The sequence below is a fragment of the Anolis carolinensis genome, chromosome 4 (genome assembly GCF_035594765.1).
Source record: "Anolis carolinensis isolate JA03-04 chromosome 4, rAnoCar3.1.pri, whole genome shotgun sequence".
NCBI lineage: Eukaryota > Metazoa > Chordata > Lepidosauria > Squamata > Dactyloidae > Anolis > Anolis carolinensis.
The window spans coordinates 8,894,718-8,917,825 of record NC_085844.1 but is presented as its reverse complement, the minus strand read 5'-3'; the positions used below and the strand labels follow the sequence as shown (position 1 = coordinate 8,917,825).

At 41.6% G+C, this 23,108-nt stretch overlaps 1 protein-coding gene and 1 long non-coding RNA gene across 5 annotated transcripts in view; both read left to right on the top strand.

The window, feature by feature from the left end:
• Nucleotides 1-8,138: 8,138 nt before the first annotated feature.
• On the top strand, nucleotides 8,139-9,790 carry LOC134298763 (uncharacterized). The gene is made up of 2 exons (XR_010005852.1): nucleotides 8,139-8,648; nucleotides 9,132-9,790. It is a non-coding gene; the product is annotated as an uncharacterized LOC134298763 (long non-coding RNA).
• A 5,111-nt stretch (nucleotides 9,791-14,901) lies between these two features.
• dennd3 (DENN domain containing 3) overlaps nucleotides 14,902-23,108 on the top strand; it is a 46,002-nt gene continuing 37,795 nt past the window's right edge. The window contains exons 1-2 of one of the 4 annotated variants that reach the window (XM_008108303.3): nucleotides 14,902-14,922; nucleotides 16,906-17,079. In XM_008108303.3, coding sequence (XP_008106510.1) covers nucleotides 16,996-17,079 — 84 coding nt within the window. In that variant the 5' untranslated portion in view covers nucleotides 14,902-14,922; nucleotides 16,906-16,995. Of the gene's footprint in view, nucleotides 14,923-15,086; nucleotides 15,325-16,666; nucleotides 17,080-23,108 lie in introns of those variants that run through there. The other 3 variants (XM_062979957.1, XM_062979958.1, XR_010005853.1) reach the window with 3 other exon arrangements.

The window sequence follows — 23,108 nt, the reverse complement described above, 5'->3', positions numbered from 1 at the left end:
TCAATGAGACTGTCACCTGGGATGGCAACATCGATGATCCAATTATTATTATTATTGTTGTTGTTGTTGTTATTGTTATTATTATTATTATTATTATTATTATTATTATTATTATTATTATTATTATATTTGGAACACAACAAGATGAGTCCACAGCAGACACTCTGCTGGCTGTTGTATTGAATCACACGTTGGACACTTCAATGCGTGCAGATCCCAGTAAGGTAGCCTTCTGCAGCTGGCAGGTGGTAATTTTGTCAGCGCCAATTGTGTTTAAGTGCAGGCCAAGGTCTTTAGGCACTACACCCAGTGTGCCGATCATCACTGGGACCACCTTGACTGGCTTGTGCCAGAGTCTTTGTAATTCGATCTTTGAATCCTCATATCGTGCCAACTTTTCCAATTGTTTCTCCTCAATCCTGCTGTCAACTGGGATTGCAAAATCGACAATCCATACTTTGTTTTTTAACACGATCGTGAGGTCAGGAGTATTGTGCTCCAAAACCCTGTCTGTCTGAATTCGGAAGTCCCAGAGTAGCTTGACATGTTCATTCTCTGTAACTTTTTCCGGCTTGTGATGCCAGCAGTTCTTTGTCGCAGGCAGATGGTATTTGTGGAACAATTATTATTATTATTATTATTATTATTATTATTATTATTATTATTATTATTATTGCACACTGCCACCAGGCACTGCCTTTTCACATTAAACATGGCTGAGACACAATAAATTGTAAGCCATGCACATGAACTGCTGATGCATATACATTGCACTATGTTTCGTATGCAGTATAGCGGATATTGAATGATAAATGAATGGGCTGTAGAGCCAATCAAGCTCTCTCAATAGAAGCAAAGGCATAAACAGGTGAAAGGATCGGAACCAGGCATGGGCAAACTTCAGCCCTCCAGGTGTTTTGGACTTCAACTCCCACAATTCCTAACAGCCTCAGGCCCTTTCCTCCCCCCCCCAAACCGCTTAAGCACCTGGAGAGCCGAAGTTTGCCCATGGCCGATCTGAACCATGTGATGTCAATCAGTAGCTAGAGAGGTATTTGTAAGAAACTGAGGTTTCATATGGTTGAAGAGTTTTAAGGTATTGCAAAGTTAATAATAATTCAGCATGCAAATACTAATGCTACACAGCCCTGGATTTTTCTTGCAGGCATACAGCAGTTACAGTTCTACAAAACTTCCTGCTTTTTTACCGCTTCAAGCTTGCAAATGAATGTTTTTGGACTTTAACCTACTAGCAAAACAATTTATGTACATGATATGCCCCAACCGAATGCAGATTTTAATTAATGTCAATAAAGAAAGTGCCTTGGAAGGCAAATTGAGGCAGTGAGTATATTGTATTGAGAAATGATAGGGCAAACTTTACACTCCCTGTGGCTTAAAATAACAGGAAAAAAGCTTTGGGTGTTCACTGTTTATCCAAGAACATCCTTGCCATGTGCTTAATGGAAACACCATTGGCTGCTACATCCAGTTGCTAAGCTCAGTTGGAGTAGATACACTGGTTCTATTGATGAAGTCCATACTTATGTAAATTCCTTGGTTTACTCTCACTAGATTTACGTCACTCGTGAATATTGGCTTGAGCAAGGCAGCACTTAGGGAAAAAATGATCAGAATGTTGTGAATTGGGTATAGATATTGGGGAGGACAAAATAAAGGGCATTGTTTTCCAAATAGGAATTCTCCCAGCAAAAATGAAATTATTTCCAGCATTCCAGAGATCAGTTATTTATCATTTCAGAAGCAAATCGAGAGTACAAATTGCAATGTATTTGAAAACACCAACAAAGTTAAAAAAAGTGTTGTCAAAGGCTTTCATGGCCGGGATCACAGGGTTGTTGTTAAAAAAAAACTTGGTATTATACTAAATGTTCTTTGACCAGTAGCTGGCCACTTGGAGTGCCTTTGATGTTGCTGTAAGAAGGTCCTCCATTGTGCATGTGGCAGGGCTCAGATTGCATTGCAGTAGGTGGTCTGTGGTTTGCTCTTCTCCACAATCGTGTGTCATGGACTCCACTTTGTGGCCCCATTTCTTAAAGTTGGCTCTGCATCTCATGGTGCCAGAGTGCAGTCTGTTCAGCCTTCCAAGTTGCCCAGTCTTCTGTGTGTCCAGGAGGGAGTCTCTCATCCGGCGTCAGCCACTGATTGAGATTCCGGGTTTTAGCCTGCCACTTTTGAACTCTTGCTTGCAAAGGTGTTCCTGATAATATCTCTGTATATCTTAGAAAACTATTGCTTGATTTAAGGCATTGGCGTGCTGCCTGATATCTGAACAGGGGATGGGCCGGAGATGTCAATGCCTTGATCCTTTCATTGCTGGCTGCTACTTCCTGGCGGATGTCAGGCGGTGCAATGCTGGTTAAACAGTATAATTCCAGAGACTGAGGGTGCAGCAACACTGTAGAATTAATACAGGTCCACACTACTGTAACTATCATTGCTCAATGCTATGGAATCCTGGGATTTATAGTTTGGTGAGGCACCAGCCCTCTTTGGCAGAGGCTAAATATTTTGTAAAATTATAGTTCCTATCAATCAATCTGCTTGTGATTCCTTTATTTTATCACTCTTAAACTTATTTATTATGCAATGCTTTTGATACAGAATAAATAAATAAATAAATAAAATCTATAGTTTTGAGCCATGTCAGTTAAATAGTGTTATATTGCATAAATTATAATGTACAAATGATAGAATAAATGCAGTTGAAATATAGAAAACGATTCACGTCCACTGCACTAATATCTGAGTCAACATTTCCTTTGTCTGACCTTTTCTTTGGAAGCTTTCACTCCATTTCTAAATGCTCGGCTGAAGTATTAAGTTCCCGCAGTTAGAAATTTGGAGGCTGATGGAAAGTTTCATTTGGAACAGACAGAATTCTTATAGGGAAGCAAATGCTCTAACTTTCCCCCACTTGTAGCGACACTCTGCTCTGAACTCATATTTAACTTTGAATCACTAAGTTTTATTAGTTACAATGCAGTCAGTTTATTCACAGCACCTTTTCAAAATAGGAAAAGGTCTATGTAAAATACAAAACTGTTTTTGGATGTGTGTGTAAAAGGTGAATCGGTTTTAAAACTTGTCTTAGCATAAGAGCAATCGGTAGGCTTTTAGGAAATGTGGGAGCTGTAGTCCAAAACACCTGAAGGGCCGAAGTTTGCCCATGCCTAGTGTAGATGCATCATGGTGTAGCGCTTTGAGCATTGGATTATGATTCTGGGGACCATATCCCTATTCAGCCATGGAAATACTTTGGATGAATTTGGACAAGTCACGCTCTCTCTCCCTCAAGGGCAAGGGCAAATCCACAGCTTGCCATAGGGAAACTCTGTATTAGGGTTGCTTCAGCTTTGCAAAAATTCAGAAAGGACTTGAATGCACACAACAGCAAACAATAACAAGAGGATTTCATAGCATGAGAAAACCGTTTGTGGGCCTTAGCTTTTAGGCAGCTTAAGGAGGTCATCCAAGGCACTTAGTCCCAAATAGCCTTAAATCCTAGTATTCAATTTGAACAGACCCTGCCAAGTTTGTTCTTTTAAATCTCACAAAAGACAGGAAGTTATCAATGTATGGAATGAGACAACCCTGGCTTCTGACTCTCGGTGCCTTGGAGCATGAAAGAGTGATCACTGCTCTGCTTCGGGGTAAATGACTGTGCAGTCCTGGAGTTGTTCAGCCTTGTTGCAGACCAAGTTTATCTAGTTGTGTCTCCGAGCCTCGTGTTCCGCTTGAGCAGCAATGAGAAATCCGTGGCACACTTGTTACGGCCTCTTTTGCATATGCGCACTGAAGCGGACGTTGTGTCATGACCATGCATTGATGACAACATTGCTTTGTGTCTGCTAGACTGGAATAGCAATTTCATTCCAGGAAAAGAGAGTGTGAGACTTTCGCTGGATTGCTTTCATTTAGCAATTGAAAATATTGACCCCCAGCTGCTTGGAATATGCATATCTTCCTGCTTTGTGCACCCCCTTCTCTGCATGAAAAGTGAATAGAATAGAACATTTATTGCATTAGTCCTTACTGGCAGTTGGAATTGTGGGAGTTGAAGTCCAAAACACCTGGATGGCCGAAGTTTGCCCATACCTGCTCTAGGGCCCATCTATTTGTCTTGTATACACGGAGCTTTTCTTAGCACTACATCGCAAAGGAGTTGATTTTCTTCCTATTGGTTTTTGCACGGTCTAATTTTCACATGCAAACAGAGAAATGGGAAATACAGTGGCTTTGACCTTTTCTATTTTATTGTTCAGTGATATATCCGTACACTCCTAGTTCCTTTAGAAATGCCATTCAAGCCCTAGTCTTCTTCTGATTTCTTGACTGCACTCTCCTTTCAGATTAATGATTGAACAAAGTTATGGGGAAATCTTGTACTATTTCAATGTCTTTGTCATCTATTTTAAAGTTATGTAAACATAATATGTGGTTACTATTCTTGTTTCCCAAAAGCTCAACTGTAAATCTGTCATTGCCTTTCTTCCTTGACTTTGCTTTGCTGTAATGTACATAAATATCTGCTGGAAGAATGTCATAACCTAACCTGAGTTTAGGGGCTGGGCTTAGCACAGCGAACTAAACAGCTAGCTGCAGAATATCCTGCTGATTGAAAGGTTGGCAATTCAAGCCCAGGTCAGGGTGAGCACCTGCCATTGGCCTCAGCTCCCTGCCCACCTAGCAGATCAAAAACAGATATGTGGGTAGATAAATAGGCATGGCTTTAAGCGGGGAGGTACTAAAAGGCACCCATAAGGACATGCCGGTGATTTGATTGGGTGGACATCTAAAGATGATAATGCTCCTCGGCATGGAAGATGGAGTGACAGCACCCACTCACCCTGTGGCTGGAGTCAAGCATAGCCTCCAGATGCCAGAAATGGAAAAGATTGAAAAAGCCTTTACCTCTGTTTATGTATTATCTGTCCTTGTTAATTGTATACCGGCATTGAATGTTTGCCATGTATGGATTCTGTAATCCGCTCTGAGTCCTGGCGGGGAGATAGAGCAGAATATAAAGATTATTATGTATTAACCTTTGCATTGAATACTAATGTGGCACAATAGACCATATATGGATCAATGTTCAATGTGTGTGGCTAACAAACCATTGTCCAAACAAATTAGTGTGCAAAGATAGTGCACAGAGTTTATTATCTATCTCCTGCATGTATAATTGTCCTATAAACAGAATTTACTTACTGGTAAATTTCAGCCAGGTTTAGATCTTTATTTCAGTAGTGTGTCTGTGAGAATAATGTTTTGTTTCGAATGCCAGGGGACTCATGCAAATGAGATGCAGTTCAACAGCCTTGAGGTTTTTCAGGGTGGACTTCCTTCCATGCTAGGAAATGAAATTGATCAGCTTTGCAAATAAACAAACAACATTCATTCCCCTTGAAGTCTCCTCCACATAGCAGTGACTTAAATCAAGATAGGAAATAAGAAAGCATACAGTTTTGGAGATATGAACTTATCTCCACCTTTTGGGGATGTTGTACTACAGATCCCATTGCTGTGCTGGCTGGGGACAATGGGATTCTGTAGTACAACATCCACAAAGTGTGAGGAAGGCTAGCGTTTCTTCATGCAGATAATTGTATGCAGGCCTATAGCCAGAAAAAAATTCTAGAGAGGTTGACTTTTCAGGTTAGCCACAAAGGACAATAGTTTCCAAAATTGGCAGAAGTTTATTTCGGTTTTCTTCTTATTACCTTTATCATGGTGATAGGTGGAGCCCCCGATGGCGCAGTGGTTAAACCTTTGTGCTGGCAGGACTGATGACTTGAAGGTTGGGTTGCTGACTTGAAAGTTGCCAGTTCAAATACAACCCGGGGAGAGCACAGATGAGCTCCCGCTATCAGCTCCAGCTCCATGCAGAAGCCTCCTACAAGGATGGTAAAAACATCAAATCATGCGGGCACCTGGGCAACGTCCTTGCAGATGGCCAATTCTCTCACACCAGAAGCAACTTGCAGTTGCAATTCATGAATAACCTGGTTTTTTTTTAAACCTGAAAATTGGGGGGGGGGGGTCAAACCCCTAAACTACCCCCTTGGTTACAGGCTTGAAGGTATGCTGCTGTGTGCATTGATGGGGCTATAATATTAATGTTGCAAAAGCAAAATAAATGAAAATGAATGCCACAATGTTGTAGACAAGCCTTAAAGGACTTCAACTCCCACAATTCCTAACAGCCTCAGGCCCTTTCCATTTCCCCCTCAGCAGCTTATGGAGCCAATAGAGAGATATATATATAATGTAATACAATATTATACTACTACTAATAATAATACAATATAATATTAATTATATATTATAAATAAAATGTAATATTACTAATAATATTACCATATAATGATATAGTACAATATAGTAATTTATTGCTTATATTGTGCTATGCTAATAATATATTGTATGTACATTTGATTTGTAAGCCGCTCTGAGTCCTCTTCGGGGTGAGAAGAGCGGGATATAAATGTAGTAAATAAATAAATAATAGAGATGGATTGGCTCCAGAGATGATGGGTGCTTGGATCCATTGTTGTTGGGCAATGACCAGGAAAACTGCTGGAGGGAATTTCAGGGTCAAGAGGTGCTGGTGAAAGGTTACCTGGGTCTGGATCAGTGGCTTGATCTCCAAAAGTTTTATATGAAATACAAAATATGACATTATACACAAACAGGGGGTCCTTGGATATTGTGTGAATGTGTGAACTGGTGACAGTAGGAGTAAGGAAAGTTATACCAGGGTTAAATGCAAAGTAATGCCTCAGCCTTCGTAACTCAACAGATGCCAGTCCTGGTCTGCGGCAGGTCCTGGCTTGTTCAGTAGACTCTCCTCTACAGTTCCATTTGGCCGGAAGCCTTAGCAATGAATGGTTGTGTTGTTAAAGTGAGAAATATGGAACCCTGCGCAGATGGTCGGTCAATGCGACTTAAGCAACGTGCAGTCATTGAATTCTTGACAGCAGAAGGTGTCACCCCAAAGGAGATTAATCAGAGAATGCAAGCTGTTTATGGTGATTGTGTTGGTGTGAGTACTGTGTGTTGTTGGGCGAGTAAGTGTAAAGATGTTGAGGTGGGAACATCTGACTTGCGTGACAAACAAAGAGTTGGATGTCCTGTGACAGCAACCACCGAGTTTCACAAGCAAAAGGTTGACAGATTGATTCAGGACGATCATCGTATCATTCAGAGAAATTTCAAGCATAATCGGCATTTCACAAGGACATGTGGGTCACATGATTGCTTTGCTTGGCTATTGGAAGATCTGTGCACGATGGGTCCTGTGAGACGCTGGTTGCGGAAACAGAGTGTCGACTTCTTCCATGATGGTTTCAGAAAACTTGTTCGTTGGCAGAAATGTATCCAATTGTCTGGTGATTATGTGGGAAAGTGAATAGTGGTAGTTAAAGAGCACATTCTAAGCATTATTTCTGTGTTTGATTTATTAAAATATTCCTATCCAAATCCAAGTAACAAAGGTGGAGGCATTACCTTTCATTCAACCTTCATATGTTGGTCAAGGGAGCCCCACTTCGAGGGCTATGGGGCCAAGCGGTTACCAGGGCCAGCTGCAAGAGCCAAAAGGAGAAAGCAAAAGACACAGGAGGCAAAAAGGATACAAAGAATCAAATATAAAGGTAACACATGGAAGTGTGTATTTATTAAAGGGGTTACTTTGTAATACAGAGGGAAGATAGTACGTATCCAGGGCGCTTAGTAGCTGCTGCTGGACTTTTCCATTCCTCCAATCATTTGCACATCTGATCAGCCGGGCTCTGGGCTCCCGCTCCCCACGGGTCTCTCCACCGTGGCTCCGACCGTGGTGGGGGTCGGTGCTCAACATCACATCAGTTACTCAACTAGCTAGCATTGCATAGTGAATGCACATTATGATATAATTGCTGCCCCTGAATACAAAACTGCCATAGTCATCTGTTTCTTGTACATGGAAGTTTATGTATGAAGATGTTCATGTTGGATTCCAGCCATGGTAGTGGAAAGTGTGATTCTTACATAGTGGACGGGAGGCTTCACGTTGCTTCTCGGTAGCCATCTGTGACTTTGACTCCCAAATGCAATGTTTTGAATATAGAGCCTGGCAGCTGCAAGCCAGAATGACCTTCCCGTCGAGCCTTGTCACGCAGGCTTATCACAATTTAAATAGGCATTTGTGTTCACAGAAGTTTAGCATGCCTGACTACACAAGGAATTCTATTCAGCCCATATGATGTTCTACAGAACGCATTACATCTAATAGCCACTAGAGAGGATTGGTTCAATTGGAGTATTGATGACTCAAACGAGCTGCGAACATGCCGCCGGCCTGTAAACACCTCATTTAGAAGCTTAGTCTTTGTCCTTCTGAGAGGAGCAGTTGTATTCAGAAGCAGTTTGTTGACCTAGATTGAGCTAATGGTGTTTAGGACATGCTAATTATTCATATTATTCTATAACTCTGGACTTCCAGGCTGAGCTGGGCTTGCTAGCAGAGGCAACTGCCCAACCTAAATGGCTATTCACCAGCAACAACAGCCTTTGGGACAAATCAGCTGAGCTGCATTTATACTGCCATACCCTACAACATTTCACAGATAGAAACAGGGATACATGTGAGTAAGCAAAATCAAGGTGGCAGAGTAATCAATGATGAAGAAAAATGGTAGCAGTTTGTTTTTGCCTTGGTCTATGGAAGGACATAATTCCACCTGCTTTATTGATTTCCTATGTAACAAAATTTGAAAAAAAATCTGCTTCTGTTTTGAAAGTGCTATTTACTATTTAACTGTGTGATACTTACTTTGAAAGTAGTTGTTATACTCTAGAAATGTTGTTTTTGTGGCTGGCACATACTAGGTTGAATTGACTGAGACTCAATAAGATATTTATTGAAAAACTATAGCAAAATGTGCTGAAGGATGTCCCACAAAAACAAAGTTTTTGCAGTTGAATAAATGTTTCTTCCTAAGGGGAGGGTATATATTTCAATGCATACAATAAGTACCCTTTTAATCTTTCCGCTGATTTGTACTTGTAGTCCATCCGGTGCCTTGATCAAATTCCAATAATTGTTTGGGCAATATTTTGACTTCTAGGTTTGCTAGAACAAGATATGTCTTAAAAAAGAGGAAATTGAGGAAGTGACTGAATATGTATATCTTGGACAACAAGTACAGTTGAATAAATTGGCAAATGGCAAATAGGCAAGAGGACGCAAGGTGGTTTGGATAGCTTTTAATCGAAACTGGACAGTGCTAACAGATGATAAGTTGCCAATGAAGGTCAGAGCAGATATCTTCAACACTACAGTTCTACCGGCAATGTTATATGCATCTTAAACATGGGCAACAACAAAGTTAGAGGAAGAAAAACTGGCGGCAACTCAGAGAGCAATGGAAAGAAGGATGTGTGGCGTGACAACAAGAGATAAAGTCAGCAACAAAGAGCTGCATCAAAAAACTGGGATATGCGACATGGTCAATGAGCTCTATGAGGCAAAAAGAAGATGGGCAGGGCATATAGCACAAACACAAGATAACTGATGGATATGATGACCAGCCAACTGGATACCAAGAGACCACAAGCAGCCTTCGAGCAGACTTTGTACTCAATGGGATGAACCAATGGTTAAGCTATTCGGCCAGAAATGGAAATGAAAACCACAGGATCATATATTTTGGCAAATGGTAGATTTGTGTGAAGCCCGAAGGAGTGGATTGAAGATAATAAAAAATACCCTAAAAAGATTAAAAAACAGCTTGCTTATTTCCTATATAAGTATCCTGTTATTCCAGGACTTAAGAGTGCTTTTGTGGCGGATTGATATTAACTAACCCTGTCTGTTTCAATCACTTTGATGAACTGGGCCTTCAGGACCATAAGATGACAATGAAATGCCAGACAGATCCTAGGATCAGACATAAATTCTGAGTAATTCTCTGACGTAAAAAAACACACCCCAGACAGTCATCAAAGATGTCTATGAACCATGCCCTCCTTTCTTTTTCAAATAAGAGTAATTTCTTACCGTTTCATAGTTCTGATTTCTTCTTTCCATACTGAAACTGTTCTTCCTTGCCACTTCATAGTCTTGTGCCTTGAGGAAGATCATATCTATTTCTCGGCTTGCTCAGAATAGAACAAGACAGAACTGCAGATGTAGTCAGCATTTTTTCCTCATCTATGTGAGTCATTAGGATCACAGAAACAGGCTCCTAAGGTATGTCAAAGTTTCAGGTTTTTAGGAATTGACTGCTAGTGAGTGCTTTTAAATAGTGAATGTTGGACTATGACTCTGGAAATCAGGGTTCACAGAAGGTCCCAGAAGGTGGTATTGGGAAATGCCTGCTCGACCCCATTGCCATTGAGCTGTGAGGTCTCGCAGGGCTCTGTACTTTTCCCTATGTTGTTTAACATCTACATGAAGTCGTTGGGAGAGATCATCCGGAATTTTGGAGTTCGTTGCCATCTGTATGCAGATAACACCCAACTCTATTACTCATTTCCACCAAAAGCCAAGGAAGACTCTCAGACTCTAAACTGGTGTCTGGCAGCTGTAATAGACTGGATGAAGATAAACAAATTGAAATTGAATCCAGACAAGATAGAAATCCTCCTGATCAGTCGTAAGGCAGATCAGGGTATAGGGTGTTGAGGGTTGTAGAAATAAATAAATAGAAACTTTACAGCAGTTTCTGAATCAAGATAAACCCTGCAGTATAATGAAGTGTCCCTCAGGCTTGTGTAACAAGTAATACTATCTTTACTTCAGTTCAAAAGATCAAGCAGGACAACAATATATACTGTATAGTAATCTTTCTGAATTCACACAGAGAATTTAGGGAATAAACAGTCCCTTTAAACAGTCTTTAAATATGCCTCATTTGCCTTATAACAATCAGGCTTTGGAGAGTATGGCAGCCATTTCCTTCCTGACTATTTCCAGTCAACTGCTCTCCTCCCTCTTCGAGATGTAAGTGGCAGTTAAAACCTTTTGTCTCAGCACCAAGCTAGAAACAGCAGCCAATCGGAATTCTGGCTCCTGACTGGCTCAGCCAATCAGCCGTCGACACATGCCCTTTCCAGTCAACTAACCATATCATGGTGCCTCTTTTACAAATACTCACATAGGGTGACAACCTACATTAGATGAGGATACACTCCCCCTGAAGATGCAGGTCTGCATTCTGGGGATCCTTCTGGATTCAACGCTAAGTCTGGAGGCTCAGGTGTCGGTGATGGCCAGGGGGGCCTTTGCACCATTAAAACTTGTGCGCCAGCTGTGCCCGTACCTTAAAAAGCTGGACCTGGCCATGATGGTCCATGCCTTGGTTACATCCCATTTAGACTACTGTAACGGGCTGTACGTGGGGCTGCCCATGAAGAGTGCCCGGAAACTTCAATTAGTTCAAAGGACTGCAGCCAGATTAATTACAGGTGCTGGACCCAGAGACCAGTCAACCCCTCTGCTACAGCACCTGCACTGGCGGCCAATTTGTTTCTGAGCCCAATTCAAGGTGCTGGTTTTGACCTTTAAAGCTCTAAACAATTTAGTCCAACTTACTTATCTGATCGCATCTGCTTGTTGCAGCTATCAAATTGGGGTTCCAAACATTCAAACCCTTCTGCGGAAGTTGCACCCTTCGTCCAAGGAGAAAACCCCAAAACAAACTGTCTTTTAGTAAAGAAAGATTTATATGAAAATATATACAAACATAACAGTCCTTGGCTTTTATCAGCAGCTTTCAAACGGCGAAACAAAATGTTATCTTCAAGCTTTCTTCAGCTCCACTCCAATAGCTTTCCAACAGCAACACCTTCACCTTCACCTTCACATTCACTGACTCAAGAATTACTCAGTCTCTATTAATAGCACTCAGTCTTTAGCAGGTGTCTTGACTGCTACGGGTCATACATGGATAGGACATTATTCTTACAAACACTTATCCATTTTCACATAAGAAATGACCTAAATAATATAAAACTCTGACACTGCTCATACCAACCGACCCATTCTTTAAGATCTTCAGAGGAGGCCCTACTTTGACTTCTACCACTGTTGCAAATGCAACTGACATCAACAAGGGAGAGGGCATTCTCGGTGGCTGCTCCTACCCTATGGAACATCATCTCAAAAGAAATTAGTTGTTTTCTTAATTGGTTTACTTTATGCTGATATTTGTTATTGATGTGTTCTGATTGCTGTTTATGTGATTTTAGTATGTTGTAAGCCACTTTGAGTCCCATGAGGGAGAAAAGCAGGATACAAAGCAAGATTTATTATTATTATTTTATTATGACACAGCAAACAAGATAGACATGCTGGATTTCGTATCACAAAATCACAAGTCGAACACTTCCCAAGTGTCTAGGACTGTGTGATGTATTTTCGGATGATGCGCGCAGATCCCAGCAGGTTGGCCTTTTGCAGTTGGCAGATCGTGATTTTATCAATGTCTATTGTTTCCAAATGCCGGCTGAGATCCTTTGGCACGGCACCCAGTGTGCCCATCACCACCGGGACCACCTGCACTGGTTTCTGCCAGAGTCTTTGAAGTTCAATCTTGAGGTCCTGATAGCGGCTGAGTTTTTCCTGTTGTTTTTTGCCAATGCGACTGTCACCTGGGCATGGCGACATCAATGATCCAAACCTTTTTCTTTTCCACAACTGTGATGTCTGGTGTGTTGTGTTCCAGAACTTTGTCAGTCTGGATTCGAAAGATGATGATGATGATTATTATTATTATTATCATCATTATTATTATTCAACATCGACAACGTTAAGTGTTTCTCCTTATGCCTCATCTGACGTTTTACCTCTATTTGTTTCAATTTCTTTGAGCTGTATGGAGGTCCCGCTTTTGAGAAACAAGTGTGAAAGAGCTGAATCAGACAACCATCCTCAGTGCTAATACAAATGTGCTGTCGAAGGCTTTCATGGTTGGCATCATTGGGTTGCTGCAAGTTTTCCGGGCTGTATGGACATGTTCCAGCAGCATTCTCTCCTGACATTTCACCTGCAGCTGTGGCTAATGGCATCTTCAGAGGATCTTCTGGCAATGAGACAAGTGGAGTGTATATATTTTGTGTTTTGGACTTCAACTCCCAGAAATCCCAAGCAAGCTTACCAGGTGTTAAGAACTGTGGGAGCTGAAGTTCAAAATACCTGGAGGCCCAAAGGTTGGAAACCACTGATATATATATATATATATATATATATATATATAGCTGGAATGTCAAGGGTGGGAAAAAGAACCCTTGTCTGTTTGAAGCAAGTGTGAATGCTGCAATTGACAAGCTAAAAATAGCATTGAGTAGCCTTGCAGCTGCAAAGTCAATCAGTGAGAGTATTTGCATAGTGGTAGCCTGGCTTCTGTTGCCTGGAGGCACCCTATGTTTGGAGGTGTTGACTGGCCTTTGATTGTTTCTTATTTACTGTCTTGATTCTGTTGTTTTTTTTAATATTAATAGGAATATATTTTCATAACCTGTTAAGATTATGATTCCAATATGGTTAAACATTCGTGCAGAGCAGTAAAAACGCAGAAGACTAGGGGTTTATGTGAGCAGAGGTAAAAAGAAAATAAACAATAAGACAAAATATCCAGCCTCCCTTTCCCTTTTAAAAGTCATGCGCATAAAATAAGCATCAGAGACATCAAATAAAATAGCAAAAATATGTTTACTCACAATCTTGTATGATGATGGTCATACAGGCAAAAACATCTTAGTTCCAAAGAAAAACAGTTCAGGAAACTACATATCTCTTAACATACAGGAACATCAGCATGGCATGGTCAGGAGCAAAGAGGAAGAGACAGGAAGAGGCATCTGTACATCACTTCCTGTGTGTCCCCAGAAAGGATACACCCATTTCCCATTTCATATGCAAAACCCCCTAAATGGTGTCATCAACTCTGGAATGCAGCTTGTCAAGTTACTAAGCAACAGACATAACTAACTACATAAACCATCCCACATTGAAAATGCATGCATGATTGCTTAGATAACCCAACAAATATTGGCAACCAGATTTTGTTCACTGGGTTGCTGTGAGTTTTCTGGGCTGTATGGCCATGTTCGAGAAGCATTCTCTCCTAACATTTTGCCCACATCTATGGCAGGTATCTTCAGAGGTTGTGAGGTATATTGGAAAACAAGTAAGGGAGGTTTATATATAAACATGGCCATACAGCCCGGAAAACTCGCAGCAACCCAGTGATTCCGGCCACGAAAGCCTTCGACAACATATTTTGTTCATTCCCATTGTTTCTTCCTTTCTGGTGAAAATTGGCCAAATGCTTCATGTGGATTTCATTGGCTTCTCTGTGTCATCTGGCATGATGGTTGTTAGAGTGGTCCAGCATTCCTGTGTCCTCAAATAATATTATGTGTCCAGACTGCTTCATCAAGAACATCACTCAGAAACAGGAGAACTCCAGACAGCGAACAATCAAGTGCCAGTCAACACCTCCCAAGCAGAGGGAGCCTCCAGGCAACAACAGTCAGGTTACCACTGTGCAGATACCCTCACTGATTGACTGTGCAGCAACTTGGCTCCTTAATGCTAACTCGAGCTTGCTAATTGCAATATTCACATAGACCTTATAAAGCTACGATTCAAATGAGTCAAGCTGTATTATTCATCTTCATTGCAGCATATGTATGCCAAGTTCTCAGATTCCAGTCGAGTTTCTCCCTTTCCTGGAACGCTCCCGCCTCTGAGAGGCACCCATTGGCTATGAGTCCCCGGGAGGCGGGGCTACGGAATAGCGGTCCAATCAGCGCACCGGAACACTTCTATAATAGCGGGGCGAAGGGAAGTGTTTACAGCTTGACTTCCCGCTTCACTGTTGTAGGAAGACGGCTGGCCCTTGCGTTGCCTTGGTAACGCCGAATAGAATGCTGGGGCTTGAAGTTTAGGGCGGGATGTTTAGAATGCCTAGCTATAAATTTCCTTGTTCTCGCTGGACTACAAACCCCAGCGTCCAATGGGATGTGCTTAAAGGGGCAGACCATTTTGCTGATATTGAGGGAAGCAGGGAGTGAGCAGTGGGAAGGGGAGATGGCTGCAGTTTGTTCTTGTTCTTCTTATAAATATTATGGAAATTACAATGTCATTCTTGGTCCCCTTCCACACAGCTGTATAAAAATCCACATTGAACCGGATTATATGGCAGTGTGGACTCAGATAATCCAGTTCAAAACAGATATTGTTGATTATCTGCCATGATCTTCTGGGTTATATGGCTGTGTGGAAGGAAGAGCCCTTGATCTGCCTAATTATGGGTAATTATGATAGCGTTACCCCCTTCCCTCTTTTAATTGAAAACCAAAATTTCCAGCTGGGTTGCTGTGAGTTTTCCGGGCTGAATGGCCATATACCAACAGCATTCTCGCCTGATGTTTCACCCACATCTATGGCAGGCATTTTCAGAAGTTGTGAGGTCTGTTGGAAACTAGGCAAGTGGGGTTTATATACTTGTGGAATAATGTCCAGGGTGTGAGAAAGTACTCTTGTCTGTTTGAGACAATTTGGGAATGTTGCAATCGGCTACCTTGATTAGTATTGAATTGCCTTTCAGCTTCAAAGCCTGGCTGTTTCCTGCCTAGGGGAATCCTATGTTGCGAGATGTTGGCTGGCCCTGATTGTTTCTTGTCTGGAATTTCCCCATTTTCTGAATGTTGTTCTTTATTTACTGTCCTGATTTTAGAGGTTTTTTTTAAAATACTGGTAGCCAGATTTTGTTCATTTTCATGGTTTCCTCCTTTCTGTGAAATTGTCCACGTGCTTGTGGATTTCAGTGGCTCCTCTGTGTCATCTGACGTGGTTGTGAGAGTGGTCCAACATTTCTGTGTTCTCAAATAATATAATGGGCTCAGGCTGTGTTTTGCTGTGACTGATTTCCCTGGTTGGATTATTCTCCCAGGCAGGAAACATCCAGGCTTTGAAGCTGCAAGGCTATTCAGTGCTAATCAAGGTGGCCAATTGAGGAGCCCCTGGTGGCGTAGAGGGTTAAAAGCCTTGTGACTTGAAGTTTGGGTTGCTGACCTGAAGGCTGCCAGGTTCAAATCCAACCCGAGGAAAGCGTGGAAGAGCTCCCTCTATCAGCTCCAGCTCCATGCAGGGACACGAGAGGAGCCTCCCACAAGGATGGTAAAAACATCAAAAAAAGCATTCGGGCGTCCTCTGGGCAACATCCTTGCAGACGGCCAATTCTCTCACACCAGAAGCGACTTGCAGTTTCTCAAGTCGCTCCTGACATGAAAAAAAAGGGTGGCCAATTGCAACATTTACACTTTCCTCTAACAGATCCTGAACATTATTCCAAAGGCTGCCAGGTTAGAATCCAACCTGGGGAGAATGCGGATGAGCTCCCTCTATTAGCTTCAGCTCCATGCGGGGACATGAGAGAAGCCTCCTACAAGGATGGTAAAAACATCAAACATTTGGGCGTCCCCTGGGCAACGTCCTTGCAGACGGCCAATTCTCTCACTCCAGAAGCAACTCCGGTTGCTCCTGACACGAAAAAAAAATTCCATAGATATATCAACCCCACTTGCCTAGTTTCCAGCAGACCTCATAACCTCTAAGGGTGCATGCCATAGATGTGGGAAAAACATCAGGAGAGAATGCTTCTGGAAGATGGAACATAACTCAGAAAACTCACAACAATCCAGTGATTCCGGCCATGAAAACCTTCAACAAAAACAAAATTTCCAGCTTTTTATTCCCTCCTAGGAGGTGGAGTTTCTCTTTCAGCGGCTCCTCCTTCTCCGGTGGAGAAAGATCTCATTGTTTCTTTCCTTCCAGCTGAGCTTCAGGGCAGCTGCTTCCTTTCATCTCTCTCCCTTTTTCTCTATTTATAGGAGTGATGGAATGGGATGCGTTTCCTTGAGGCTAAAGGAGGACGATCCTTGGAGGAGGCCTTTTTTTCCTGAGTTTTTGGGGACCTTGCTATGGGAGACGTGCTGCCGGCAGCTGTCCTAGAGCTGTGTGTGTTGGTGGGAGTTCCCAGGGAGAAGGTGAAAGAAGTCTACCAGGTAAACAAAACAGTGGATGCTGTGTTTCGGCTTGGGAAAAATGATGTTAAAGGCATGGACAAAGTTTGTCCCTCCAGGTGTTTTGGACTTCAACTCCCACCATTCCTAACAGCCGGTAGGCTGTTAGGAATGGTGGGAGTTGAAGTCCAAAACACCTGGAGGGACAAACTTTGTCCATGCCTTTTAGCCAAATTCCTCTGCCATCTAACTGCAAACATATCCTTGATGTAACAGACCCGTATTTCACGTTGAGCCTGAAAAAGGAAAAACCAGATCTGCTTGTTATTTATTTTCTCCCTTACTAATAATTATCTGTTTCCTCCTCTGGTTTTGTTTAGAGAGAGAGTTCAGCCTTCAGTTTGACTGCTGGGAAAAGGGTTTCGTTGCCTTCCTTTTTTACGAGCTCCTTTCTTTAGGCAGAAAATGAACTCCTCTTCCTTGATGACAGAAGTTGTGAAATAGAGAGGTTCCACTTTGTTGTAAGCAGACACATCAGCAACTTACAGTGTCTTAATCATCCAAGTTTTTTAAATAGAGTTGCTTTTCCTGCTGCCCGATAAAGGCTGCTCTTTGTCTGCGGCCCAAATAAAAAGTTTAAACAGTAGCAGAACAGTTGACTTCTAGAACTGTTCTTTTTCCGTATTTTATAATCTCTCTGTAAACCTATAACTTTTTTTTGCAGGACTTTAATAGGGAGTCAGAGCAGGAATTACAATTTAATTATTTTTAAAGTTGGTAAACGTGGCAGTTAGTTGTCATATGTGATAGATAGATCTTAAAGTTGACGGTCATGTAAAGTAGTGATGCCACTCCAATGTGATCAGGAACTGTGCCCTTAATTTTTCAATGAAAGTTTCTTGAGGAAATAGCAGGACTTGTGATTTCCCTTCTTATGATATCTTTCCCATCTGATACCAATACACTTTTATATCTTTCGTATTAAATATTTTCACAGCTTCACTTCTGCTACCAACCGGCACTAGTTCTCTCACTGGCTAAGGGTATTTGTTGGGAATGCTTCCTTTCCAGAAGGAAATATTTCTTGCTTTTAAGAAAAGGACTGATTACTTCCCTTTTATTTTCCCCCTCTCAAGGTCAAGGACTCTTCATAGTATATTGTAATATCAAGTGATAAGTGTATGTATGTATGTAATGGTACATGAAAGAGTTTCGAAATATTACTGAAATGTGTTGTCGAAGTTTTTCATGGCTGGAATCACTGTGTTGCTGTTAGTTTTCCGGGCTGTATCGCCTGACATTTCGCCTGCATCTATGTCTGGCAATGTTCCAGAAGCATTCTCTCCTGATGTTTCACCCTCATCTATGACAGACATCCTCAGAGGTTGTGAGGTCTGTTGGAAACTAGGCAAGTGGGGTTTATATCTGTGGAATAATGTCCAGGGTGGGAGAAAGAACTCTTGTCTGCTTGAGACAAATGTGAATGTTGCAATTGACCAGCTTGATTGCATTGAATAGCCTTGCAGCTTCAAAGCCTGGCTGAGGGGAATCCTTTGTTGGGAGGTTGTTTCCAGACAATTAACAACCAGGGGCAGTTAACACCGCCCAACAAAGGATTCCCCCCAGGCAGGAAACGGCCAGTCTTTGAAGCTGCAAGAGTTCATTCTCCCACCCTGGACATCAGTCCACAGATATATAAACTCCACTTTCCTAGTTTCCAACAGACCTTATAACTTCAGAGGATGCCTGCCATAGATCCTGGCGATACATCAGGAAAGAATACTTCTAGAACATGACTTTACAGCCTGGAAAACTCAAGCAACCCAAGAATAAGACTGATTACTTACCTTTCATTTTCCCCCTCTCAAAGTCAAGGACTCTTCATCGTGTGTTGTAATGTTAAAGGATAAGTGTATGTACTCTCAGCCACAGCGTAATGGTACATGAAAGGCTTTCCAAACATTACTTTAAATTATTACTGAAAATGCTCTTGCTTCTTATCTGATTCGCTTTATGACACTAATGAGAACATGTGATTAACCCGCCCCAAGCCATTTCCATGCCCATTTTAACACCTATTACACCACAGTCATTTCCAGTTTTGTGTTAATCATCAAAGGACAGTGGATTTTTCACACATACATACACACACACACTTATTACTCACCGTGCTTTGCATAAGATTAAAAAAAGGAAACCTTTTAGTAGGTAAGATGAAGATGTTGCATGTTTCATGGAAGCAGCTGTCGAATATGTAATTATTTTTAAGATTTCTCAATCAAGTTTCCACTGTAGTTAGTGGTTTCTCCCCTTGTCCTAATTTATTTGTATTTCTGTATATTTTATAGTTGTTATAAGAAAACAAATTGTATGACTTCTTTGGGGGACAATTTATCACACAAATAGAAATCATATCTTTTATTAAGCATTCTCTAAGAAGTATATTCAGAAAACGGAATCTTCATGGAATACATGACTATTGTTTTGTTTTCTGGAAAGAACATAAGGAGGTCTGCTGGATCATAATATCTTTCTTTTCATGCGGTATTTAACCATAGCCGCTCCGAGTCCCCACAAGGAGATGGTGGCGGGGTATAAATAAAGTATTATTATTATTATCAACACAACGACGTTGTATGGCACAGCAAACAAGATAGATATGCTGGATTTCGTTTCGCAAAACCACAAGTCGAACACTTCCCAAGTGTCTAGGACTGTGTGATGTATTTTCTGATGATGTGTGCAGATCCCAGTAGGGTGGCCTTTTGCAGTTGGCAGATGGTGATTTTGTCAATGTCTATTGTTTCCAAATGCCGGCTGAGATCTTTTGGCACAGCACCCAGTGTGCCCATCACCACCGGGACCACCTGTACTGGTTTCTGCCAGAGTCTTTGAAGTTCAATCTTGAGGTCCTGATAGCGGCTGAGTTTTTCCTGTTGTTTTTCATCTATGCGACTGTCACCTGGGATGGCAACATCAATGATCCAAACCTTGTTCTTTTCCACAACTGTGATGTCTGGTGTGTTGTGTTCCAGAACTTTGTCAGTCTGGATTCGGAAGTCCCACAGTATCTTTGCATGTTCATTTTCCAATACTTTTGCAGGTTTGTGATCCCACCAGTTCTTTGCTGCTGGGAGGTGGTACTTGAGGCATAAGTTCCAAGGAATCATTTGGGCCACATAGTTGTGCCTCTGTTTGTAGTCTGTCTGTGCGATTTTCTTACAGCAGCTGAGGATATGATCAATGGTTTCGTCGGTTTCCTTGCACAGTCTGCATTTTGGGTCATCAGCTGATTTTTCAATCTTGGCCTTAATTGCATTTGTTCTGATGGCTTGCTCCTGGGCTGCAAGGATCAGGCCTTCTGTCTCCTTCTTCAGGGTCCCATTCGTGAGCCAGAGCCAGGTCTTCTCCTTATCAGCTTTTCCTTCAATTTTGTCAAGGAACTTTCCATGCAGTGTTTTGTTGTGCCAGCTGTCAGCTCTTATTATTATTATTATTATTATTATTATTATTATTATTATTATTATTATACGTTTTCAAGATATCCATAAGTTGGCATTTAGTGTTCCCTTTCACTGTTCTCTAGCATTAAATCAGTGCCATGTTGGCTCTGAATATGGATATTCTATCTGCTTTCATGTGTAATCCCCACTTATGGACCTATTCTGCATGAATTTGTTTAACATTCTTTTGTAGTCATCAAAGCCAATAAGTATAATCATATCTTGTGCCGAAATTAGTTTTGTTAAGACGAGCTTTCTTTCTAAGATTTATAAAGTCTAGCAAGATCTAGTCAGAGATGAATTCAGCTATCCAAACCTCTACTTCCATCTGTGTACTTACTTAGTTGATCCCTCGTTGTCCGAATATGATGGCCTTCCATGTGTAGTGTCTTGGCGGTGGGTCCGTAGGTGACTGTGGAGCCCTATTCTTGACCTGCATGCTCTTTCACAGTGAGGACATCGGTTTCAAGGTGGAAGTTGGTCCCGGTCAGGCACATTTCTCCCTTTCAACCTCCATTTGTGCCTCTTCAAATTCCACAGCACTTCTGGTCACAGCTGACCTCCAGTTAGAGCGCTCAAGGGTCAGGGCTTCCCAGTTCTCGGTGTCTATGCCATAGTTTTTAAGGTTAGCTTGAAGCCCATCTTTTCCTGTCCACCAATATTTCATTTTCCGTTTTTGAGTTGGGAGTAGAGTCACTGCTTTGGGAGACGGTGATCGGGCATTCGGACAATGTGGCCAGTCCAGCAGAGTTGATGGCGTAGGAGCATTGCTTCAGTGCTGGTGGTCTTTTCTTCTTCCAGCACTTGTCTGCCTGTCTTCCCAAGAAATTTGCAGGATTTTTCAGAGGCAATGGTGATGTAATCGTTCCAGGAGTAGAGTGTGACGTTTGTAGATAGTCCATGTTTCGCAGGCATAGAACAGGGTTGGGAGGACAATAGATTTATAAACAAGCACCTTGGTATCCCTACGGATGTCCCGATCCTCAAACACTTTGCTTTGTTCGGAAAAATGCTGCACTCGCAGAGCTCAGGTGATGTTGTATTTCAGCATCAATGTTGACTTTTGTGGAGAGGTGGCTGCCAAGGTAGCAGAAATTATCAACATTTTCGAACATTACACAATTAAGCCGTATTGCCTGCATTGGAGAGGCTGGTTTTTGGTCTGTTCTAGCAGATATTAATGCTTTTTGAAAATAGAACAACCATTATATTTAGATGACAGGTGATTTCCGGTGATTTGATAATGTGTAATGTGTGTGACTGTACATGGGTGTACTTTATAATATTACTAATTGTGGGATGAATAGGGATGAATGTGTTTTTCATTGCTGAATTTAAGAAAGGAATAAAAGGACTTCATGTCCTGATAACAAGGAAAATTCCTTTTATTAAATTGCTTATTCAAAGTTAGAAAATGGGCAACTGAAGTTACAAGTTATTCTTTTTCCTTAGGGTAAAATTCTAGTGACCCCATTTTCTGTCTGGTTTCTTACAAAAGTTTTGAGACATGTCTTTTATTATGAAGAGGCAGCTGCCTGTAAAGTTGGCCATTGAGCAAAAGGAAGAACATCCCTTTGCAGAGAGCTGCATTGTCAACATGACCTAATCTCAAGTAAGGAGGTATAGGAACTCTTCCATCCAGTCTTCTTCCTGTTATGGAAGATGTGTTTCCCTTGTTTTGCCCTTCTTGCATTTTGGCTTTGTGAGGCTCATCTGCATCCAGCTACACACCACCATATGGATATTGATTTAACAGTAAACCCTAAGATTGAAGATTTGAATAGAAAGGGCAGAACTCATTGTCCTTAATACAACAGTTATACAAATTTCTGTGTTTCTGTAGAATGTGTGAGGTAAATTACATTTGGTTCATTGCAATTTATGGGCAGTCAGGCATGCAAAGAACTGATACATGAACTTCATGTTTTTTCTGTTTTCTCATGGAAAAGAAATGGAGATGCCATGCATAATCATGAAGAAAGGAGATGCTCAATGTGCTGTCGAAGGCTTTCATGGCCAGAATCACTGGGTTGCTGTGAGTTTTCTGTGCTGTCTGGCCATGTTCCAGAAGCATTCTCTCCCGACGTTTCACCCACATCTATGAGGCATCCTCAGAAGTTGTGAGGTCTGTTGGAAATTAGGCAAGTGGGATTTATATATCTGTGGAATAATGTCTAGGGTGGGAAAAAGAACTCCAGTCTGTTTGAGGCAAGTGTGAATGTTGCAATTGTCCACCTTGATTCGCATTGAATAGCCTTGTAGCTTCAAAGCCTGGCTGCTTCCTGCCTGGGGGAATCCTTTGTTGGGAGGTTTTAGCTGGCTCTTATTGTTTCCTGTCTAGAATTCCAAACAGGAATTCTTTTTCCCACTCTGGACATTCCACAGATATATAAACCCCATTTGCCTAGTTTCCTTTAAAAAAAATTTTTTTTTTATTGAGTTTTTCGAATTACAAAAAAGTAACAGAGTCTAAGGGGAAAAAAAAGAATAGACGGAGGAAGAATAGGGTGGGGGGAGGGGGTTGACTTCCAGTCTTCAATCTTCCAGTACGTATCATCTTCATTACGG